Source organism: Chiloscyllium punctatum, chromosome 11, assembly GCF_047496795.1.
Source record: "Chiloscyllium punctatum isolate Juve2018m chromosome 11, sChiPun1.3, whole genome shotgun sequence".
NCBI classification, from domain to species: domain Eukaryota; kingdom Metazoa; phylum Chordata; class Chondrichthyes; order Orectolobiformes; family Hemiscylliidae; genus Chiloscyllium; species Chiloscyllium punctatum.
In genome coordinates this window covers 53,281,438-53,302,474 of record NC_092749.1, presented here as the reverse complement: position 1 = coordinate 53,302,474, position 21,037 = coordinate 53,281,438, and the positions used below count along the sequence as shown (strand labels likewise).

At 39.8% G+C, this 21,037-nt stretch overlaps 1 protein-coding gene across 1 annotated transcript in view; it reads left to right on the top strand.

Moving 5' to 3' along the window:
- vash2 (vasohibin 2) overlaps nt 1-15,040 on the top strand; it is a 167,456-nt gene extending 152,416 nt beyond the window's left edge. The window contains exon 7 of the mRNA XM_072580806.1: nt 10,665-15,040. Within this exon, the coding sequence (XP_072436907.1) occupies nt 10,665-10,737 (73 nt within the window). The 3' untranslated portion in view covers nt 10,738-15,040. The remainder of the gene's footprint in view (nt 1-10,664) is intronic.
- Nucleotides 15,041-21,037: the final 5,997 nt, after the last annotated feature.

Here is a 21,037-nt window from a genome sequence, read left to right as displayed (position 1 = left end):
TGCTCACTAAATAGCTTAGCTTAGTATTTGCAGCAAGCACTGCATAGGCTGATGTGAACTTTAATCGTATTGCTGGAAGCATTTCTTATTTGGCCATTGGCGTACCAATTGTGCTTCCTTCAAATACTTTGATGAAGTTAATGTACGTTAAGATCTCTATCCTCATCGCCTTAGAGATCATTATTCTTTGTATGAGATGCTGCCTTGGGCTTTCACTTGATTCCTCTGTGCCTAATGCATGAGTGTGTCTTTGATACTTTGGACATTCTTTCATCACAAGTTCCACTGCACTGGGAAATTGCACCTTGCTGCATTATTTGCCAAATTTGAGCAAAATGCTGTCTTCCAGTTTCACCATTGCTGGGTTGATGATTTCCAGAGCATGTGAGCTGTTGCTTCTGGTTAAGTGTAGAAGACACACTGTTTTAGCATCAGCTTCCTCAAAGGGAGTGTTGCATTCATCAGCATATTGGCAAATGCAAGTCTGTTCTCCTTTCTGTATCCCAATGCAGAGGATGCCTCTGCAAACAAAGACACATTCTTTGCAATAAAACAAACAACTGTGGATGCTGGAGATCCACAGAACAATGCTGGAGAAACTCAGCAGGTCTGGCAGCATCTGTGGAGAGAAATCAGAGTTAATGTTTCGGGTCCAGTGACCCTTCTTCAGAACTGATGGTAGCTAGGGGAAAGTTGTTGTGTATGCAAAAGGTAGGATTGGGGGAGTGGGGTAAGGAATAGATGGTAGATAGAGTGAGTGCTCAAAGAGAGAGAAAAACAGTTAGACAAAGGTGTCGATACAGTCAGCCCAGGAAAATAGCTAATAATGGGGGCTATTAGTGGCTAACAATGTGTTATGTGTAATAGCAGACATGTGGTAACAAGACCTGGTGTGTGGGAGTGGGAGTATGGATATGAGAGAAGGTGCCAAGCCCTAAAGCTGTTAAACTCGATATTTAGTCCAGAAGGCTGTACAGTTCCCAAGTGGAAAATAAGGTTCTGTTCTTCCAACTTGTGCTTAGCTTCACTGGAGCATTGCAGCAAGCCTGAGACAGAGATATTGGCCAGAGAATAGGGTGGTGTGTTGAAATAACAGGCAACAAAAAGCTCAGGGTCTTTTCTGTGAAACGGTCACGAAGTCTATGCTTCATTTCCCCAAGGTAGAGGAGACCACACTGAGAACAGTACATGCAATCACCAAGATTGAATGAAGTGCAGGTAAATAGCTACTTCACCTGGATCAGTGGTTAGCACTGCTGCCTCTTGCACCAGGGACCCAGGTTCGATGCCACCCTCAGGCTATGTGGAGTTTGCAAATTCTTCCTGTGTCTGTGTCTGTCTGCGTCCTTGGGTACTAAGGAGGGAGGAAGTAAACAGGCAGGTGTTACACCTTCTGCATTTGCAGGGGAAGGTGTCACATGGCTGTGGGGTGATGTGTTGAGAGAGAAGGAGGAGTGGACTAGGGTGTCCTTAAAGGAATGGTCCTTGCTGAATGCTAACTAGAGAGAGGAGGAGAATATGTGTTTGCTGGTGGCATCTTGCTGGAGATGGCAGAAAATGGCAGCTAATGATCCTCTTGATGTGGATGCAGTGGGCCAGGTGAGGACCAGGGGACCCTATCACTGCTGTGGGAGAGAAGAGAGGAAGTGAGGCCGGAAGTGTGGGGGATGGGTCACACATGCCTGAGGGCCTTGTCAATTCCAGTGCTGTGGAATCTTCAGTTGAGGAAGAGGGTGAACATTTCGGAGGCCTTGTAGAAATTGGCATCATCAGAACAGATGTGACAGTGATGGAGGAATAGAATCTTTACAGGAAGCAGGCTTTGATGTTGTATAGTACATTCTTAGCTGTACCTTTTCTGACACTTTGTACAGTAATAGTAATGTATGTTTAATGGCTGCCACAGACTATACAGAAAGGCACTTACAACAGCGATAAATGTCAGATGACTATGGCAAGCTAACCAGTACACAAAGGGTACAATTGCATTTCTTCAAACAGGTTGTATCACCTCTGATAATATAATTGTATCAGTGTTTGTGTCTCTGTGCTCTAGGGTTCAGAACCATTGGTTCTTCTGGCTTTCTGTAGGGCACTGTCATGACAGTAATTATTTTGTTTAAATGTGCACATTCCTTAAAATACTTCTGGTCTAATCTAATTACACCATGTGACTTTGATCTCTTTTCATGCCAAGGTTTCTGATCATGCTATCATAGACTTCAGAGAACAACAACTCTTTTAGAATTTCTTGTTTTTCAAAAAAGAAAGTGAGGATAAAAATCTTTAATAAATTTTTAGCCACTATTCTGGTCAAAAACTTGAGGTTGGGTTTGAGTGTGGGTGAACTCTGGAGGTAGAATAAATCCGGAGATTCTTTCAGTGACATTTAAACTGAGATATCCTATTATCATTCTATTTTTGGATTTCAAGGTCAATTACCAGCATTGGACATGATGATGACCTGGTCTCATTTCATCATTTAAAGGAGTAATCTAGACAGCCAGTACTGTGGCTCAGTGGTTTGCACTGCTGCCTCATAGTGCCAGGGACCCAGGTTCGATTCCACCCTCAGGCAACTGTCTGTGTGAAGTTTGCAAATTCTTCCTGTGTCTGTGTTGGTTTCCTCCCACAGTCACAAAGATGTGCAGGTTAGGTGGCGTAGCCATGGGTCTCAATGGGATGCCCTTCAAAGGGCCAGTATGGGCTGAATGGTCTGCTTCCACATTGTAGGGATTCTGTGACATGCATTCTGAAATCTTGTAGTAGCTATGACGAAAGGAACAAAACTTGAAATGGAGTCAACACTGTCAAAGGCTATAGCTGGCTTTTCCAGTTTCTCCCTGAATATATTTTAGGAGGTTATAAGAACCCAGATCAACACAGGGAAGTACAATTCCTTCATAATCAGAGGGAGAAGCCTGCTGTTGATTCAAAGAGGTGTGGATCGAGATTGGCCAAGGGTTTAGGATCAGATGCAACATGCCCATTGATCCAATGTAGGGAGTGCTTCAATGCCCTAAACAAGTCAGGGAATGTGGGATTAATGGTGCATTGAGTTACATCATGAATGTATTAATTCCTTCACTCTGCCTTCTCAAGTTTAGTGTGGCATATCACTGTACACACCAACCAATGTTCCAGGTGCACCTTTTATTTATATAGTTCCTCATATCCCTGTCTAACTATCTACCAGTGACATGCACCCTCAGTTTTGCACAATAGCATGCCTCTTCCTCATAGGCATTCTGAGTAAATGCTCTCCAGTTTCCATCCAACACTTGTCATTTCTCCCTCTTCTCTTCCTGTCCTCTCCTCTCACTCTTTGCAGAACCCTAAGGAAAGGTCAGGAACTGGACATGGCCCTTTATAGATCTCTGAATGACAAAAACAGAAGGAATCTCAATCAGTTGAATCTTGCTATAACTGGACATAGGCACCCTTGCACAAGTCACTTACTCTGTAGCTTTGAACTGAGTTGTCCAAATGTTAGAACTGAGCAATTTGAGAGGTAGGAATTATTCTGAATCATTAAGAACTGGGCCTATGCATTGAAAAGGATTTGCCTGCATAGATCCAAACTCTGTTCCAACTTTTTGTCATTATGGAGGTGACACGATTAACACCAAAATATTTCAAGTAGAGACTGCTTTTTGTCACAACCTTGGGACTTGGGACATGCACTGATCTAAAAATAGGCAATTGACTATTCATAAATTATTTTAAGGTAGCTTGTTAAGAAGCAATAGTTTACATATGACACAATAGCTACATTTGAAAAGGTTATTTGAAAAGGACTGTTAAGGATGGTTTACTGAAACTAGAGATGGTTGGCACAGAGCGCGTTGAACTTGATAGCTTGTGAAATCAGCAAAGAGCAGCCCAACGCTTTTCCATGAAATTGATTAGTTACCTCAGTGCTGAACGCAGGCAGCTCCACTACCTTGGCAATGGCTGAGTATGTCAATTGGAGGCTGCAGTATGGATAAAGGATAGGGGAGGACCTGGATGTGACTGAGGGGAGGGACACTAAGGGCAAATTGATCAAGAGAGTCAGAAATACTCTGTGTCTGGGTGGAAGGAGCATGAGTGCTCCTCTCAATTCTGCAGGGGATTGTAAAATAACATTTTAAAATATACCCCTTTGGGGTGTCTTAGGATCATCAGGGCCAAGCTTTGTATTTAACGAATACATAACCTGTTCCATTATGTATCACATAATTGTTCAAAGCAGCATGTTGACTTGGAGGGACAGAAGTAGGAGTAGTGCAGTTATATGGGGCTATTTCCCTGGAGCATCAGTGGCTGAGGGGGTAACCTTATAGAGGTTTACAAAATCATGAAGGGCATGGTCTTTTCCCCAAGATAGGGGAGTCAAATGGAAAGGGTATATGTTTAAGGTGAAAGGGGAAAGATTTGAAAGGAACCTGAGGGGTAATTTGTTCATGCAGAGGGTTGTGCGTGTATGGAATTAGCTGCCAGAGGAAGTGATGGAGGCAGGTGCAATTACAACATTTAAAAATCATTGGGATGGATATATGAATAGGAAAGTTTAGAAGGGTATAGGCCAAATGATGGAAAAGCACAGCAGGTCGGGCAGCATCCAAGGAGCAGGAGAATCGATGTTTTGGGCATAAGCCCTTCATCAGGGCTTCCTCATTAAGGGCTTATGCCTGAAACGTCGATTCTCCTGCTCCTTGGATGCTGCCTGACCTGCTGTGCTTTTCCATCATTTGGCCTATATCCTTCTAAACCTTTCCTATTCAGCACCACACACTCGATTGTTAATCCAGAGACCCAGGTAATGTCCCAGGTTCAAATCTTGCCATGGCAGATGATGGAATTTGAATTCAGTTTGACAAAAATGAGTTTTAAAAGTCTAATGATGACCATAAAACTGTTGTTGATTGTCAGGAAAAACCCATCTGGTTTACTAATGCCCCTATACCATCTAATATCTCTAATACCATCCTTACCCAGCCGAGCTTACATATGACTCCAGAACCTCAATAACGTGGTTGACTTTTAAACTGTCCTAACTGTTAACTCACAAGTGCCATTCAGGAATGGGTCAAAAAAGCTGTCTAAGCCTGTGAGTACACAAAAAAAAAACCGAGCAAGCCAGTTAAAATCCAAGCTGTTTGTTTGTCATGATCTCATGAAATGCAAATTGTGGGGATGCAGTTAACAGTGGAACTTCTAGGGGAATTCTACCCTGAGGTTTCCCAGGGGTTGTGGACTTTATTATCATGTACCAACATTAATTGTCTCTAATTAGACAAATGCAGATTACCAGGTACAAAAAAAATTATTTTATAGTCTGTGACATTTGAAATCTCGAGACAATTTGATTGACACCAAGTTAACTTTGAATTTCTTCAGAGCCACAGAGATCTGCAGAAAGAAGACCCTTCAGCTCATTGGGTCTGCGCTAGTCAAAACAGTCAGTTATTCTCATCCCATTTACCAGGACTTCGCCCACATCTTTGTATGTGTTCACATTGCAGATGGGTACATAAATACTGCTTAATAATTGAGTGATTCTGTCTATGCCACCCTTATAGTCAGTGAGTTCCAGATTCCCACCAGCCTCCGAGTAAATAAAAATGTCCTCACATTCCCTCTAAATCTCTTGTCCCTTACCTTAAATCTATGATCTGCCTGGAGCATTGATCTGCCCACTGGGGGTGGGAAAGGTTCCTTCCTGTCTACCCTTTATGTGTCTCAATGTTGTTTTCCCTAGCCCTACCACTACCACCACCGCCACACAGCACCACTCAGTGTCCCCTGCTCCAAGGAAAATGACCCCAAATTATCCAATCTCTCCTCATAATTAAAATTCTCCAGGCCAGCTAACATGCTGGTAAATATCCTCCGTACCCTGACTCTCTAACTGTGGCCTGACCAACTTCTTTTTACAGTTCCAGTGTTCGCCTCAATTCTCTTAAACTCTATACCTTGACTAATAAAAGCAAGTATCTCATATGCCTGCTTAACCACTTTATCTACCTGACCCTCTACCTTCATGGACTAGTGGACATGTACACCAAGGTTCCTCAGATCCTCAGTGCATTTCAGGAAACCGCCATTCATTGTATATTCCCTTGCTTTGTTTGTCCTGCCCAAGCACATAACCTTACACTTCTCTGGATTGAATTCCATTTGCCACTCATCAGCCCATCTGACCAGCCTGTCTATACCATTCTGTAATTTAATCCTCATTATTTACCACCCAACCAATTTTTGTCTCATCCACAAACTTACTGATCAACCCTCCTACATTCAAGTCTAAATTGTTTACATGTATCACAGTGAGAGCCCCAACACTAATCCTTGCGGACCCTCACTGGACACAGACTTCCAGGCACAAAAAAAAGCCCTTGACCATCATCCTCTGCTTCCTGCCACTGAGCCAATTCTGGATTCAATTTTCCTTGGCTCTCATGGGCTGTTGCTTTTGCTATCAGCCTTTCATGCCGTGCCTTGCCAAAGCCTTGCTGACTCCAAGTATACTACATCAAATAGCTAGCCCTCATCTACACATTTCAATCATCTCTTTGACACAATCAAATTGGTCAGATATAATCTCCCCTCAACAAAACCATGCTGACTATTCTTGATTACTCACTGCCTCTCCAAGTGCAGATTAATTCTGTCCCTCAGAATTGCTTCCAATAGTTTCCCTATCACTGAGGCTAGACTGACTGGCTCGCAGTTTCCTGATTTATTACTTGATCCCTTCTTGAATAACAGTACCACACTGGCTGTCCTCCAATGCTCTGGCACCTCTCCTGTGGTCAGAGTGGAATTGAAAATTATTGCCAGCTCTTCTGCTATTTCCTCCCTTGACTCACTGAATAGCCTGGGATATATTTCATCTGGTCTAGAAGTTTATCTACTCTTAAGCCTGCCAGACTACTCAGAATCTCTTCTCTGTCAATGCTGATTTTTAAAAGTATATCACAGTCCTTTTCCCTGACTTCTATAACCATATTGCCCCTCTCACTAATAAACACAGACACTAGTAATCTTTTAGACCTCTACCCTCATTTGCTGGCTCCATGCACAAATTACCATGTGATTCTTAATAGGCCTTACTCTTTCTCTAGTTATCCTTTTACTTTAATGCACCTGCAAAATAACTAAGGGCTTTCCTTTATTTTTGCCTGCCATAATTCTTTGATGCCTTCTTTTTGGTCTCCTTATTTCCTTTTTAAATTTGCCCTTGCACATTCAGTACTCCTCTAGGACTTCTGTTGTTTTGTGGCCTCAATGTCTGCCATAAGCCTCTTTATTCAATTCTGCATATCCCTTGATATCCAGGATTCATTGGATTTGTTAGGCGAACTTTTTATCTTTATTAGAACAATGTTGGCCCTGTACTCTCTCTATTTCCTTCTTGAAATCCTCCCTCTGGGCTGACACAGATTACCTAAAAGTATCTGCTCCTGATCCACTTTGGCCAAATCATATCTGATCTTATTAAAATCAGCCTTGCTCCCAATCTAAAACTTAGATTTTAGGCCCATGTTTGTCTTTAACCATAATAATCTTGAATCTAACTGAGTTACGATCACTGTCTGAAAAATGCTCTCCCACTGTTAGTTTAACCACTTGCCTGACTTTGTTACTAAAAAATTAAATTAAGGACTTTCTTTTAGGGCATTCTACATACTGGCTTAAGAGGCTGTGCTGGATGTATTTTAAGAATTACATTCCCTCAAGACCTTTTGCACTATGACTACCCTAGTTAATATGAGGGAAGTTGAAACCCCCTATAATTTCTAGCCAACTATTTTGACAGTTCTTTGAAAGGGCATTTTTTAATGTGTCTTAATTTGTTGCTGTCATATGGCAGATTACATCCATCATAAATATAATTTCAAATGTCAAATGTATGAAGGGATAAGATCCTGCAAATTATGTTTGTTTTCAACGCAACACATAGGCAAGTCTCAAAGATAAAATTATCACACAAAATTTCCAAGCATTTATATAAAGTATCTTGCTTACTAAACCTCAACCAACACAATGAAACAAATCCCCTCTACTGTGTTAATGATCCCAAAAGCTGTCAATAAAATTAGGCTCAATCCAAATAATATTTTAAGCAAACTAAGATTATGTTCTTGAAGTGTTGTAGACACACAGTACCCAAATCTGTGTGGAATGTCCCTTCTCAAGTTTTGGCTTTTTGGCTATAACAGGGTGGGTCTCTCTTTTTCTCGGAATTATTGCTTACTGAGAGCTCATTATCAGAGCTAAGCAATGCCAGATTATCTGTTGATTTGGTAGAATACATTACACTTACTGAAACCTAATAGTCAATTGGAAGGTATTTTAGAAGTTTCAATTTCCAATACTTTAAAAAGTAGCTCTGTTTAATATTTGCACAAAAGTATTTTGTTGCTATTTTGAGGTAATTTAAAATACTTCAGAAAAGCTGTCAGATTGTAAAGTCATTCAGTTTCTGTTGGGACTGAACAAGAACTGCTGAGCTGAATAGATTTCACATCTTTTTCTCATTTAGTTTATTCAAATACCATGACTGTGTATTGCAATATTTGTGCTTGCTTTTGGATAGATCTTATTAACAGCAATTGTTGGCTGCACTAAGGGTCCTATATTTGGAACGCTAGTTAATTTACTAATCATTAATGTCAAGCATTTGCCCACCACGAACTGCACACCTGTTACTGCTGGAGTCCCTAAGGACTTTCTGTTCCTGCGGGTGTGTGATCTAATTAACCTCCACGATACAAATCATCATCTTATGAGGGGGAAGGCTGCCATTGCAGTATATTTGGTGCAATTCTATCCACTGTGACAATTGGCACTTGGTTATGGTTGTGTAAATGCCAACTTAGTTTATCATCTTTCTGAGTGACTACTGAAATCTGGAAAGGCCTGAAGTCTTCAAATCAGCAGAGTGGTATTGTGTTTCTTGGGGGCTGTGAGTAGGTTAAGTTTTTAAAAAAATATTTATTTTTGATATGTAGTCCAAGCTTTTCTACTCTGACCAGGTATCTTTATTAATATAATTGCTTGCCAATGCAACAATTTCGCAATGTATCTGATTTCAGACAAGCTCAGATCTTAAATGGTGGATCAATCCTAGATGGAATTCTAATTTAACTGTGTGATAAAATTCTATGATGCTTATTTCAAAGGGAGCAATGTGCAGGGATTTGGCAGGGCAGGGCAGTAGTATGTGAATTGTTCCTTTTGAGGGCTAACAATAGGTCAAAAGGCCTCCTTCTGTTCTCTAATTATCAGATAATGAATGATTCCATGATTCTAAGATTCAATAGGATATAGGTTTGTCAACACCTAATGGCTGGACACTCATACTTGTAGAACATTTTTCAGAATTGTAATGGCTAATTCTTTAAATATTCATCCTCTTTTATTTTAATGTTTGCTTATTTTGTTTTAAAATTTCACTCTCAACGCAATTCTTTCTGTAAAATATTAGGCCTGCTGGTTAATATGGGTCACAGTCTAATAACTGAGTAATGCATTATTGAGAAATAGCCAAAGATCTGCACTTTTCTATTTACCTTTAGCTAAGTCAAGATACAAATGTATAGATGATGTAAATAAAAATGATACCAGACATCTGTAAAACAGTTTAAACTTATTTAAATACTTTCAACCGAAGTATGTAGGAAATTTAAGAGAAACGTTTCTGTCTATTGAATTACAAAAGGTTTCCTATATTTGTGAAAGACTCAACTGACACATAACAGCTGCGAGCATATCTGCATAGGTTTCCATAGTTCCCCATAGTGTGGTATTCATGTGACTTCTGCCTGCAATCTGTATTTTATACATTGTGGTCAGGTAACTTATTACGTCAAAAATGATCTTTTGTATCTATGGACTAAATCTAAAGCCTATAATACAATCCTTTGTGGCCTACAGCACTGCTACACATCAGACACTGGCGGCTGTGTTGGGTGTTCAGGTCTATGGAGTGTCTGGTTCATGAGTTGTGTTTTCATATGCTCTTGCTCTGTGCTAGATGCAAGCCTGGATTTTATGTAAACTAAAGGACCACCCCACAATGTTCATGTATTACTGTAGAATGCCCAATAGAAATGAATGCTTTGTGAGAACTTTCCTCCTATAGCTTGGCCTTCAAACTTGAATAAAGTGGAGATCAGTTACTCGTAACTATTCCTGAGCCTCTTTGGTGGCTACCTGTTTACATGAAGCTGTTTAATTGCTCTGCAAGAAATAAATTTAGACCACCTCCTAAAACTGGAGCCAGTGTGTCTCTGTGCCTTGCTGCCAGTGTTTTTTTTAACTTTTTCATCCAGTTCCCTATGAAGGAAATCCACCAGTCTGTTAAAACTTGGATACTTTGAGCCATCAGCTTAGTATAATCTTTACATATTCACAGTGAATCACACCCTGTACACTATACTAATATTAGAAGAAGCTCAATTAGCATCATAAAATAGGTCAGGTTCTATCAGTCTCAGGGTGCCACTGAGCAAAAGCCCTATATAATTCTGTGCAGACCATGTAATCAAGGCAAGACTGATTTTAAGTCATAAATACTAAACATGTCTGATCTATTGATCTGAGTTTAAATTGTATGTCTATAGATTCTACAATCAAACCTAATTCTTAGACTGTTCATTCTGTTATTCTTTCAGACCTGCAATAACAGAAAAGAAGCCAGCAGAACTCAGCACATTGAATGATGTTGGATATCAAATCCGTATCTAAAGAAGCCATGGAGTGAAAGCTGGTGCTTTTTCATAATCTTCAATGGTGCTTTCTCTTGCACTTTACTTTCCAGTCGTTTGTTGTATCAGATCAACGTTATTTATGAAGATTTGTGTACACTTTTTTGCTTGGACTACAGAACCAGTAGCTTAATAACAAGTGGGATGTTAACTCATTCATCTAACTTATATTTTTTAAAATGTACACAGTTCAGTTCCCCAATTGTAGCACTGTGATTAGTATTCCTATTATTGGTTTGTAATTGCCGAGGCATTATGGTGTGAACCCAACACTTAATGCTTGACTGAAAGTCTGACAGCAGTGCTTCCTTAATGCTTAAACAGTGGCTGATACTTGGACTGTAAATAGGAATAGGTGAATAATTTTAAAGACTAGTAAAGCAATAGAGAACAGTTGTGGGAAAAAGTTTACTACCAGTACTCAAAATTGCCAATGGAAGAGAGAAAAAGAAAACATTCTCTGGAGCAACTGTTAATAATCATTTTCTGTGTGGTTTGTAAATGTTTTATACAACTTGGGAAAAATGGAGCAAACCAATATTTTTGTGTTTTTTGGGGGTAAAGACACCAACCAAATTGACCAGGATTGCTGGTTTGTACTTTGTTACCTAACATCAGTCAAGCCTGTGGTGTGGGCATAATTGTCCTCAACATTTCTGGGGTCAACAGCAATTTAAAAATTGGGTCCTAATTCTGATTGTTTTGTAGTGTTTGAAAATGGCTGGAGTTCGGAATCATCCAAATTCTGCCTGGTAGAACCCCAGTCACACTTTGGCATCTTAATGTTTGACCTGAGATCCCATTTACTTGTGACAAGGAACCCAAGCTTTTGAAAACTTTGACAAGGTGATCAGGTTCTTGGTGACTTTGCTCTTCAAGCAGAGATAGCTGAGAAAATTCTATCCTTTTCACATGGGACCATTTATTTTATCCAGGCCTTCCCTGTTTCTAAAGCTCTTATACACCCAGAGTAGACTGTAGTCTATGAATCAGATCACTCCCTTGCTATACCTCCCATAGCATTCTGTATATAGATCCACAGATAACCAAATCTTTGTCATGATTCAGAGATGCCAGTGTTGGACTGGTGTGTACAAAGTTAAAAGCCCCACAACACCAGGTTATAGTCCAACAGATTTATTTGGTTTCCAAATAAATCTGTTGGACTATAACCTGGTGTTGTGTGATTTTTAACAAATCTTTGTTATCATTTTCAAAGTTTCATATACCACTTAGTGGATAGTGGCAAGAGATGAAAACAGCAGTCTGACAGGACTCAATATGAACATATCTCCAATGGCTGTCGTATCAGTAAGTGGGGTAGTCAGTCATATAACAATTGGGATTTTGTGGATTTATGTGGTTCATAAAGAAAGGGTACACACACACCCCTACTGGCCATCAACACAGGAATTCAGAGTTTGGACTCTGGACTAGAGCAAGGTTTGAAAATTCTTCATTGTCAGAGACAGAGATTGGAATATTACCACTAAATCAAAAGCTCACTGGCCAACCTTTGAGATCACATTGTTTACTTGGTATAGCAGAGTCGCGTTGAACAAAATGCTGCTAGGATCTGTTTCTTTTATACCATACCAAGAGATGAAATTGAAATCAAACATTGAGTTTCCTTTTTCAACTTATTTTGGCTTTAGTAATATTTTTGAGATCAAAGAGAAGTACAAAACCCTTAATCATATAACATGGAGTCTTTGGTTTGGACATAAAGTAATTTGCATTTAAAATAGTCTTACATCTTAGTTGCAAGTCTTGATGACTGCATTTGTCTTATTTGGGAAAGCTAGAATCAAAATAAAATGATGTTGCATCTTGAAACTTAAACTTTTCCAGAGACTTATTTTCCAATTGCAGATCTTACTATCAGAACTGTCCAACAAACCCTTATAAAGCGCCGCCTCCATTCCACTGTATTTTCTGTATTCTTGCTACAATATTGGAGTTTTCTACTTTATTTTTAGAATACACATTGTTGACAAACAAATTACAAGGTGCTTTCTTCATATTTCAAGGTAGCCAATGTGAGGGTTTTGTTCGGGAACGAAGGGCAGTCAATATGTATTGATATAAAAACAACGAGAAGCAGATTCTAGAAGCTTTATTCTATCATGTCTACAAGCTCTGAGTTCAGCTTCTCACACTCCAAATATACTTCAGCCATTATTTTTTACTAGATTGTAAGAATTTTTTATAACAATTGATAGGGAGCATTGAGACTTACGGTTCAAAAAAATACGTATTTATATTATTTTGTGTCAACTGTACAGAAAAGAGATGGCAAGAATATTCTCTGACCCAACCAATCAGCCCTTAAATTTGACAACAATCATTCAAAAGTTGCATTCAACCATAGAAGGCAAAGTTTCATTGACTTTCATTTCCAAACATTTCATATTTTTAGATGAATTAATTTTAAACTGTTCTTGTCAAGTAGTTAAGAGCTACTATAGCAGATTCTTCTCCAGGTTTTTTTTGCAAGTACAGGTTCCATCTTATCATAAATTGCCATTGCCATTCTTTGTGCATTCACTACTTGTGATTTGAAAGTTTGTGTTGAAGTATTCCCTAGAATCCAGCTTGGGTGATTAGTGTGCTATTTCATCTGAAAGTTCAACGAAAACCCTATTGGGCTGGTCATGTTTGGACACTATTGGGAATCCAGGAATATACTGTACGGTTAGAGCAGAATGGCAGAGCAGGCTTGAGGAGCCATTTGGCCTACCCCTGAAATGGAGGAAGCTTAGAAACATGTTGAAGGGATATGGTGAAAGACAGGTGAAAATAGTGAGGGTCCCAAATGCCAATCATTTTCAATAATTGCCTTTATAAATGGTCATTAGTCTTTCCAAGTTGAAGAAACCTGAGGGTATTTTTGTGTTATAACTTCAACATACAAAACTGTAAGGCCTGTGGGAAGGTTGGTGGTAAAGGATACAAAGCATCTTCTATGTATTGCTGCCTTAGGAAGCTGTGTGTTCTTACAAGCAGCTTAGAATAAAGGTGTATGTGTATGTGTAAATACTTCCCATTTATGAAAGAGGACCCCACAGTGCAAATTACACCAGCAGCCATGATTTGCCTGTGTGTGTGAAAATGAGGCCATGGTGTATTTTATGCACAGTAACGTTCTCTGTATAACCTGGCTGTTGGAACCCAGACTGTTTGTTCACTTCTCAGTATTCAACATTGTTTTCATATCCCATAAAACAGTGACTCCAATTTAAAGCTCAAAACTATTTTATTAATACATGCCTTTTCCTTTAAGATCTCTTTTAAACATCAATATGAAAACCCTTTGGAAAAGGTAGAATATCAAGCAGAAAGTAAGTTGAATTATGCAGCCTTGGGTATGATTATGATTATATTACTGAATTAACAATTCAGAAAGCATGAGTTCAAATATTACCTTTGTAGTTGAATCCTGTTTTAAAAGAAAGGTGGTATAAGTTTTCTTTTAAAATATGAGGTAACCATAAAGCTACCTGTTGTAAAAGCTGAACTGCTTCACTAATGTGCTTTAGGGAAAAAAGATACCTAACCTTAACCTATATATAAGTCAAGTTCCACACCTATATTCTTGTCACTTAGCAGCCCTTTGAATTTGCCTAGTGAACCATTCATCTGTAACAAATCATGGACTGCAGCCAGTCAAGAAGAAGGCACACTGCCATCTTATCAGGATATGTAGAAATGCCAGTCATGCCAGCAATGCCCAAACCTGAGAATGAATTTTAAAAAGTATTTATCGTTTTAAGAGATATGTTTTATAAAAGTGATGTTAATCATGAAGGACAGCAATGTTTCCTCAATGAATTTTTAAGAATTGCATTTAATGTTTGACAACTCTTTGATCTTCCACTTCTTCAGTGTTGATAAAGGTGTTTTTAAAAAGCATGCTGCTTTACCCTGATCAAAAGCTGCTTTGCAGTAGTGAATAAATGGGGCAGCATTAGAATTCCTGCACTGGGGCCAGGATCAAAAATGTGAGAACAAACTGTGACACACAAGCTCCTCTGAATTTTTTAAACATTTTTTTGAATGCGAACTTTTTTATTACTTGATATATTGTGCTTGAAACCTTTGGCCATAAATTGATTTGTTACAAAGTAATTGTTAACTGACCTTGGCTAAAATATTTCTATTTATTACACTTGTGAACTGCGTTTTTAATGAATATAAGAATCAATGTTGTTTCAGACTTGCATGTTTTGATGATGAAAAATGTGTACCTTTTACACCATGCATGAAATGTTTTAATAAAGTTATAAAAGTCAAATTTGTCCTGTATGTGGTGGTATTTGGAAATTTACCTCATAACAAACATGCTGGGTGGAGACATCCCCTCCATAATGCTTACTCTAAGGAATGAAAGTTAGCACATCCTGCACACTTTCAGCAAAAGTGAGGAATTGATCTCCAATGCTGTTGTTCACGGATATGCACTATCCTGGAGTCCATCTCCTGTGGGAGTTTTGATAGTTATTATGGCCCTTCTGCAGCTTAAAAATTACATGCTTTGCTGTAATTTGCCAACTCTGTTGAAGAAACACATGCTATTCCTGCAAAACCATGAAAATATTACACAATGTGTTCAATGTGACTGTGAAGATGGGCCCCAACCAGTTGAATGGCATCTGGACATTAGCAGGAATGACAGAATGCCATGGAGGCATCGTCAGTGATAGCCATGTTAATGATAGTGGACTAACAATCAATTGCTTGTCAGCGATTAACTCCGTGAGTATGTTTATGTAAACATGAAACATGATATAACATAGAAAGCAAATGTTGCAGCAAGTCTGAACACTGATTTCCCTGTGTTCAGTCAGCAAACCCAAAGGAGACAACTTGCCAGGAAAAGTTGCAAAATTGCAAACACACAACAGAGTCATTAAAGGTGAATTCCCTTAAAGGCAAGGTAAACATACTGTGACAACACAATGGTGTATTTAAGAGGTGTATTTTGACCTTTATTTTATGAAGAGAGGTTGAGATAGAGGCAGAAAGCAGTCTGTTCCAAGCCAGTAAGTAAACAGCTTGTGAGGCCTTGTTTTTTTTTAAAGTTTGAGCAATAGAAGCAGCATGAAGGTGTGGGGTCAAGCTCCCATAGAACCAGAGTTTCATTTTAACTTTCAGGAGCTGTTGTAGTTTGGAAACTACTTTACATCTCTCCCTGCTACAGCAAAACACTTCGGTTCTCTCTCTCTCTCTCTCGATATTCTTTCTTCCTGTGCTGGAAAATTGTACGTGTGATAATTTATTTGTTTAGTAGTTAAATAACCTATTTGATGAATTTGCTGTTTGGTAGTTAAATAACTTATTAATCTATTAAGTTTCCCAAAGAGTTAAATTATTCCACTTCTTCTTTCTTTTGTTTGTAATTTAACTATAGTGTAAGAATAAAGTCTGAATTGCTTTTGAGCCTGTTGCAATTGAATTGCATCCAGAACACAACACTTAGCACTTATCTTTAAAATAAGAAAAAAATGGGGTCTAGGCTATCTTCTTGATATATTTGAAGGGAGTTTGGTCTAGTCCATAACAATACAAATCTCCCTCTTTCCAAGGAAGTTTAACTATTTACAATAAGAGACCGTATAAGGCTCAATAATGTATGAGTAAATTGCTGATTTATCCAGGTCATGTGATAATGATTTTGGAGGACTTTCTTTCATGGACTGCAGTTGCTGTTCCAGAATTACTCTATTCTGATACACTACAGCGAGGCTTGGTTCTAGACTGATCTCATTCCTCAACCTGTGTCAAGTAGTTCAAATGTTCTTGGTCTTTATTGTTTTGTTCCATAAGAGTTTCTAATTCAATCAAGCCCTTCTGTTTTCTGGGGGTCCAGTATAATTTCTCATTCACCTCCTTTAACAATCAAGTCTCTCCAATGTTTTTTTTCCTTTGTGTTTTCGTGAAAGTCTGGACCTCTTCCACTTCAGTGGTTATTTGGTTTCCTCTATGTCCTGCTTAAGCTCCTTCACTAGAATGTCGTTGGCCTTGATTTCTACAAGTACTGTCTCATGAGTGATTTGCAGCTCCTTATGTGTGCTGTGTATCTCCAGCTGATTTTGCAGGTCTGAGATTTTCTCTAGCATTGGTTTAAACTTGTGCCAGTATTCCTGTCAGTACTTGTGCTGAGTCTGATATGTTTTACCTGCAAGTTGCTCCAGATCACCCTATAAACTGGTGATACAGAGCTTGTAGATCATCATATTTTCTGGGGTTTTTTCTATTCCAGCTCTTTACTCATTGTTGTTAGTTGAGCAGAGGTGACCTCTAAAGAGTTTGCCATCTCAGGGATGGTGTCCTCAAGTTTGGATTTGTCCTGAGTTTTTTTTCCCTTGAACTTCCATTTTCCTCTCCATGGCAGAGAGCTGAGATCTTAGCTCCATGAATTCAGAAGAAAATGAAATGTTTATTTTCTCTTCAATTCTGTGAGTGTTCGTTGAACAGTCTGCTGCAGTTCCTATAGTATCTCTGAAGTTTGACTGATTCCATGGATTGTGATTCATAGCATGCTGATAAACCTGCAGTTGCTGGTCCCGCAGTGTCTGTGATGTAGAACATCTGCAATGTTCAGGAAAATTGATTGTACTTCCACTTCAACATATTGATCCTGGAACTGTGAAATGCTGAACTTTACATTCATTGGCTTTGTCATGGCTTCCAATGACTATGGGTACATATTTCTTAGAATTTGCATGAGTTGGATATTGTTGCTTGTACACTGTCAACAGTAGTAATAATTCTAAAGTGCTCCACCTGCAGATTAACTTGCTTGCTGACTGTTCAAATATAATGGGTCTCATCACTACAATGTTATGCCACCGATATTCACAACGTCATATTAGTGATAATGGTCTAATAATCAATCACTCAGCAGAGAATGATTAACTCTGTGGATTAACTTATTTAAAACAGCAAAACAGATTTTAACTTATAAAGCAGACATTACAGCAAGCCAATTAATTTCCAAAGCAGCCTAAGAAACATGAAGACAGCATTTCTTTGTACACAACATATAGAGTCCTTAAAAGCGAATTCTCTTAAAGGCAAATTATGCAGAAAACATGAAAATGGCTGCAAGTGAAGCATCAGAAGCATCAATGTGTAAGGGCATATGTCCTGCTTCAAGATACATCCTCTTTGTGAATTACTGTCCGTAGGTAAATCTAAACTTTCTATTGAACAGCTCAGTCCATTTGTTGTGAAGACAACATTGCATGCTTCTTCTTTAATCTTGTTTATAACTTGGTGGACTACCCCTTCTCCCCATTCCTTCTTCACTTCTAATTGGGGTTCACTTAGAGTGGGGATGGGATGTCCTTTTTGTCCATGCATTTCTCTAGATCTGGGTTTTCGACTGCTATTTCCAATTCATCTTCCTCTGGTCTGTAAGCAGAAGGTCGAGTAGGTAACATTATGTTGCCAGTTCCCCCATTCAGGTGCACGCTTACCTTTCAGAGGAACAGGTTTACGTAGAGCCCTTAGGTGCCATGAGAGCACTTTGGTGAGAGCACATTATACAGAACAAATTCTAGAGCAAAGACTTTATCTCATGGGCAACATTGGTGTCAGACACCTGTTCAAGAGTCCTAGTACATCAACTGGTCCCTTCATTAGCTCGAGACATTCAGGTTCCCAGGTTGGTCGTGGGGTGAGGTAAGGTTTGGGCTGCTCTGATGTTGGGGTCTTAGTCTCTTGCTATTGTGGCTGTGAGAATGGAGGGCAGTTATATAGAGGAGGTCCTAGCCTTAGATTATATGGGTACACACATGCACCAAATCAGCCTCATATCTGCACCTCCAAGGGGCTCGCATGCTCTAAAACAATTCCGTCCCATCATCCCATGGCCCAGCTCGATCATCTAAGTTGACCTCTCTCTACTGCTGGCTCTTTTTCTTTAAGCAGGTAAGCATGACATACTGGGTTGAAGACAAGGATATAGTGAAGACTGCAAATGCTGGAGATCAGAGTCAAAAAGTGTGGTGCAGGAGAAACACAGCTGGTCAGGCAGCATCCAAGGAGCAGGAGAATTGACGTTTCAAACATAAGCTCTTCATCAGGAAGAGCTTATGCTCAAAACGTTGACTCTCCTGCTCCTTGGGTTGAAGATGATTCCAGAATTGACATGTGAAGGGTTAAATTTACCCCCTGCCTCTGAGCACATAGCTTGTTCTCTCTTTATCATTTCTGCTTGGCACCTCCACTTCTTGTTCACAGTGATACAGTCAGTTAGACCTCCATGTCAACCTAAGGTTGATATTTGTAAGTTCTTCCCATGGGGTCCCCGGACAAAACCCACCAATTTGGTTTGATGCAAACTAACTGACGTTTCTGCAGCCCTTTCCCCAAAGATCCCTTTCCTTGCTACTCCTCCCTCCGTTTCCCTCACAACCATGGTTTCTCAACACTGTACATCAGGAATATTACTTCAGCCCCCTGTTTCACATCTCAGTTTCTGCTCCCACCAAAGATTTTATTTTGGTCTCATTGCACATTTGCCCTCCCACCTTAGCTGCATGTATTGCTCCTCTTTCCCAAATTCTAGCTTATCTATGCGGGAGAGAAACATGTTCTGGTCTGCGCTTACCTCTTTCCTAAATTCCCTTTGGTATTTCATTCATTCCTAAGGATCATCCCCTTGGGCATTCTCCAGATTTCCAACATATTTCTCCATTGCTCTCAGTCAATGTCATTGAACACCATGATGTATGTTGTTTAGAACAACTGGTTTCAATCCAATTAACAATTACATTCCATTTTGGTTTGTCACTCTCAAAGTGTTTGGATGCGGGTCAGTCACATGTTCTCTTGCAGCAAGGTGCTTCAGTCCCCACATATCCTTTAGGTAGAGCGATCAGCCTTTCGTGTCAAACAGCCATCTTCACCATGACATTTTACTGAGGGTATGAGTGCAAGAAATCAGTTCTCCCCATCTCCTTTCTACTTCTCTAGCTGGCTCCAGTAGATCTTCAGCCATGTGCAAGTAAACCTGGTCATTATTATCAGGTAGGGTGCTCACCATCTTGGCTGCAGCCCTCTCTTAGTGGCTGGTCTTCACTATCACCACATCTTTTACTGCCACTTAAATGTCTCCCTACAGAAGTTCCTGGTTTTTTCTAGATCATGGATCAGTTGTTCATCCATGCAGTCTACTATATATTGTGGAGCTGAGTACATGTCTCACATACAGACCGCCATACTTTATCCTGAGTGGAACTTACATCTCTGTTCCCCATGCCCCAGTAATCCCATCTCATGACAATTTCATGGATGTCCATGTCGTTAGTTTGAACCAAGCTGTATTCAGTTGCTTGGCTCTTTCGTGCATCTGCCCATGAAGTCCCATTTTCCATTATGGTCATAGAGTCATAAAGATGTACAGCATGGAAACAGACCCTTTGGTCCAATCCATCCATGCCGACCAGATATCCCAACCCAATCTAGTTCCACCTGCCAGCACCCGGCCCATATCCCTCCAAACCCTTCCTACTCATGTCCCCATCCAAATGCCTCTTAAATGTTGCAATTGTACCAGCCTCCACCACATCCTCTGGCAGCTCATTCCATACATGTACCACCCTCTGCATGAAAATGTTGCCCTTTAGGTCTCTTTTATATCTTTCCCCTCTCACCCTAAAGCTATGCCCTCTAATTCTGGACTCCCCAACCCCAGGGAAAAGACTTTGTCTATTTATCCTATTCATGCCCCTCATAATTTTGTAAACCTCTATAAGGTCACCCCTTGGCCTCCGATAGTCCAGGGAAAACAGCCCCAGCCTGTTCAGCCTCTCCCTGTAGCTCAAATCCTCCAACCCTGGCAACATCCTTGTAAATCTTTTCTGTGCCCTTTCAAGTTTCACAACATCTTTCCAATAGGAAGGAGACCAGAATTGCACGCAATATTCCAAAAAGTGGCCTAACTAATGTCCTGTACAGCTGCAATATGACCTCCCAACTCCTGTACTCAATACTCTGACCAATAAAGGAAAGCATACCTAATGCCTTCTTCACTATCCTATCTATCTGCAACTCCACTTTCAAGGAGCTATGAACCTGCACTCCAAGGTCTCTTTGTTCAGCAACACTCCCTAGGACCTTACCACTAAGTATATAAGTCCTGCTAAGATTTGCTTTCCCAAAATGCAGCATCTCGCATTTATCTGAATTAAACTCCAACTGCCACTTCTCAGCCCATTGGCCCATCTGGTCCAGATCCTGTTGTAATCTGAGGTAACCCTCTTTGCTGTCCA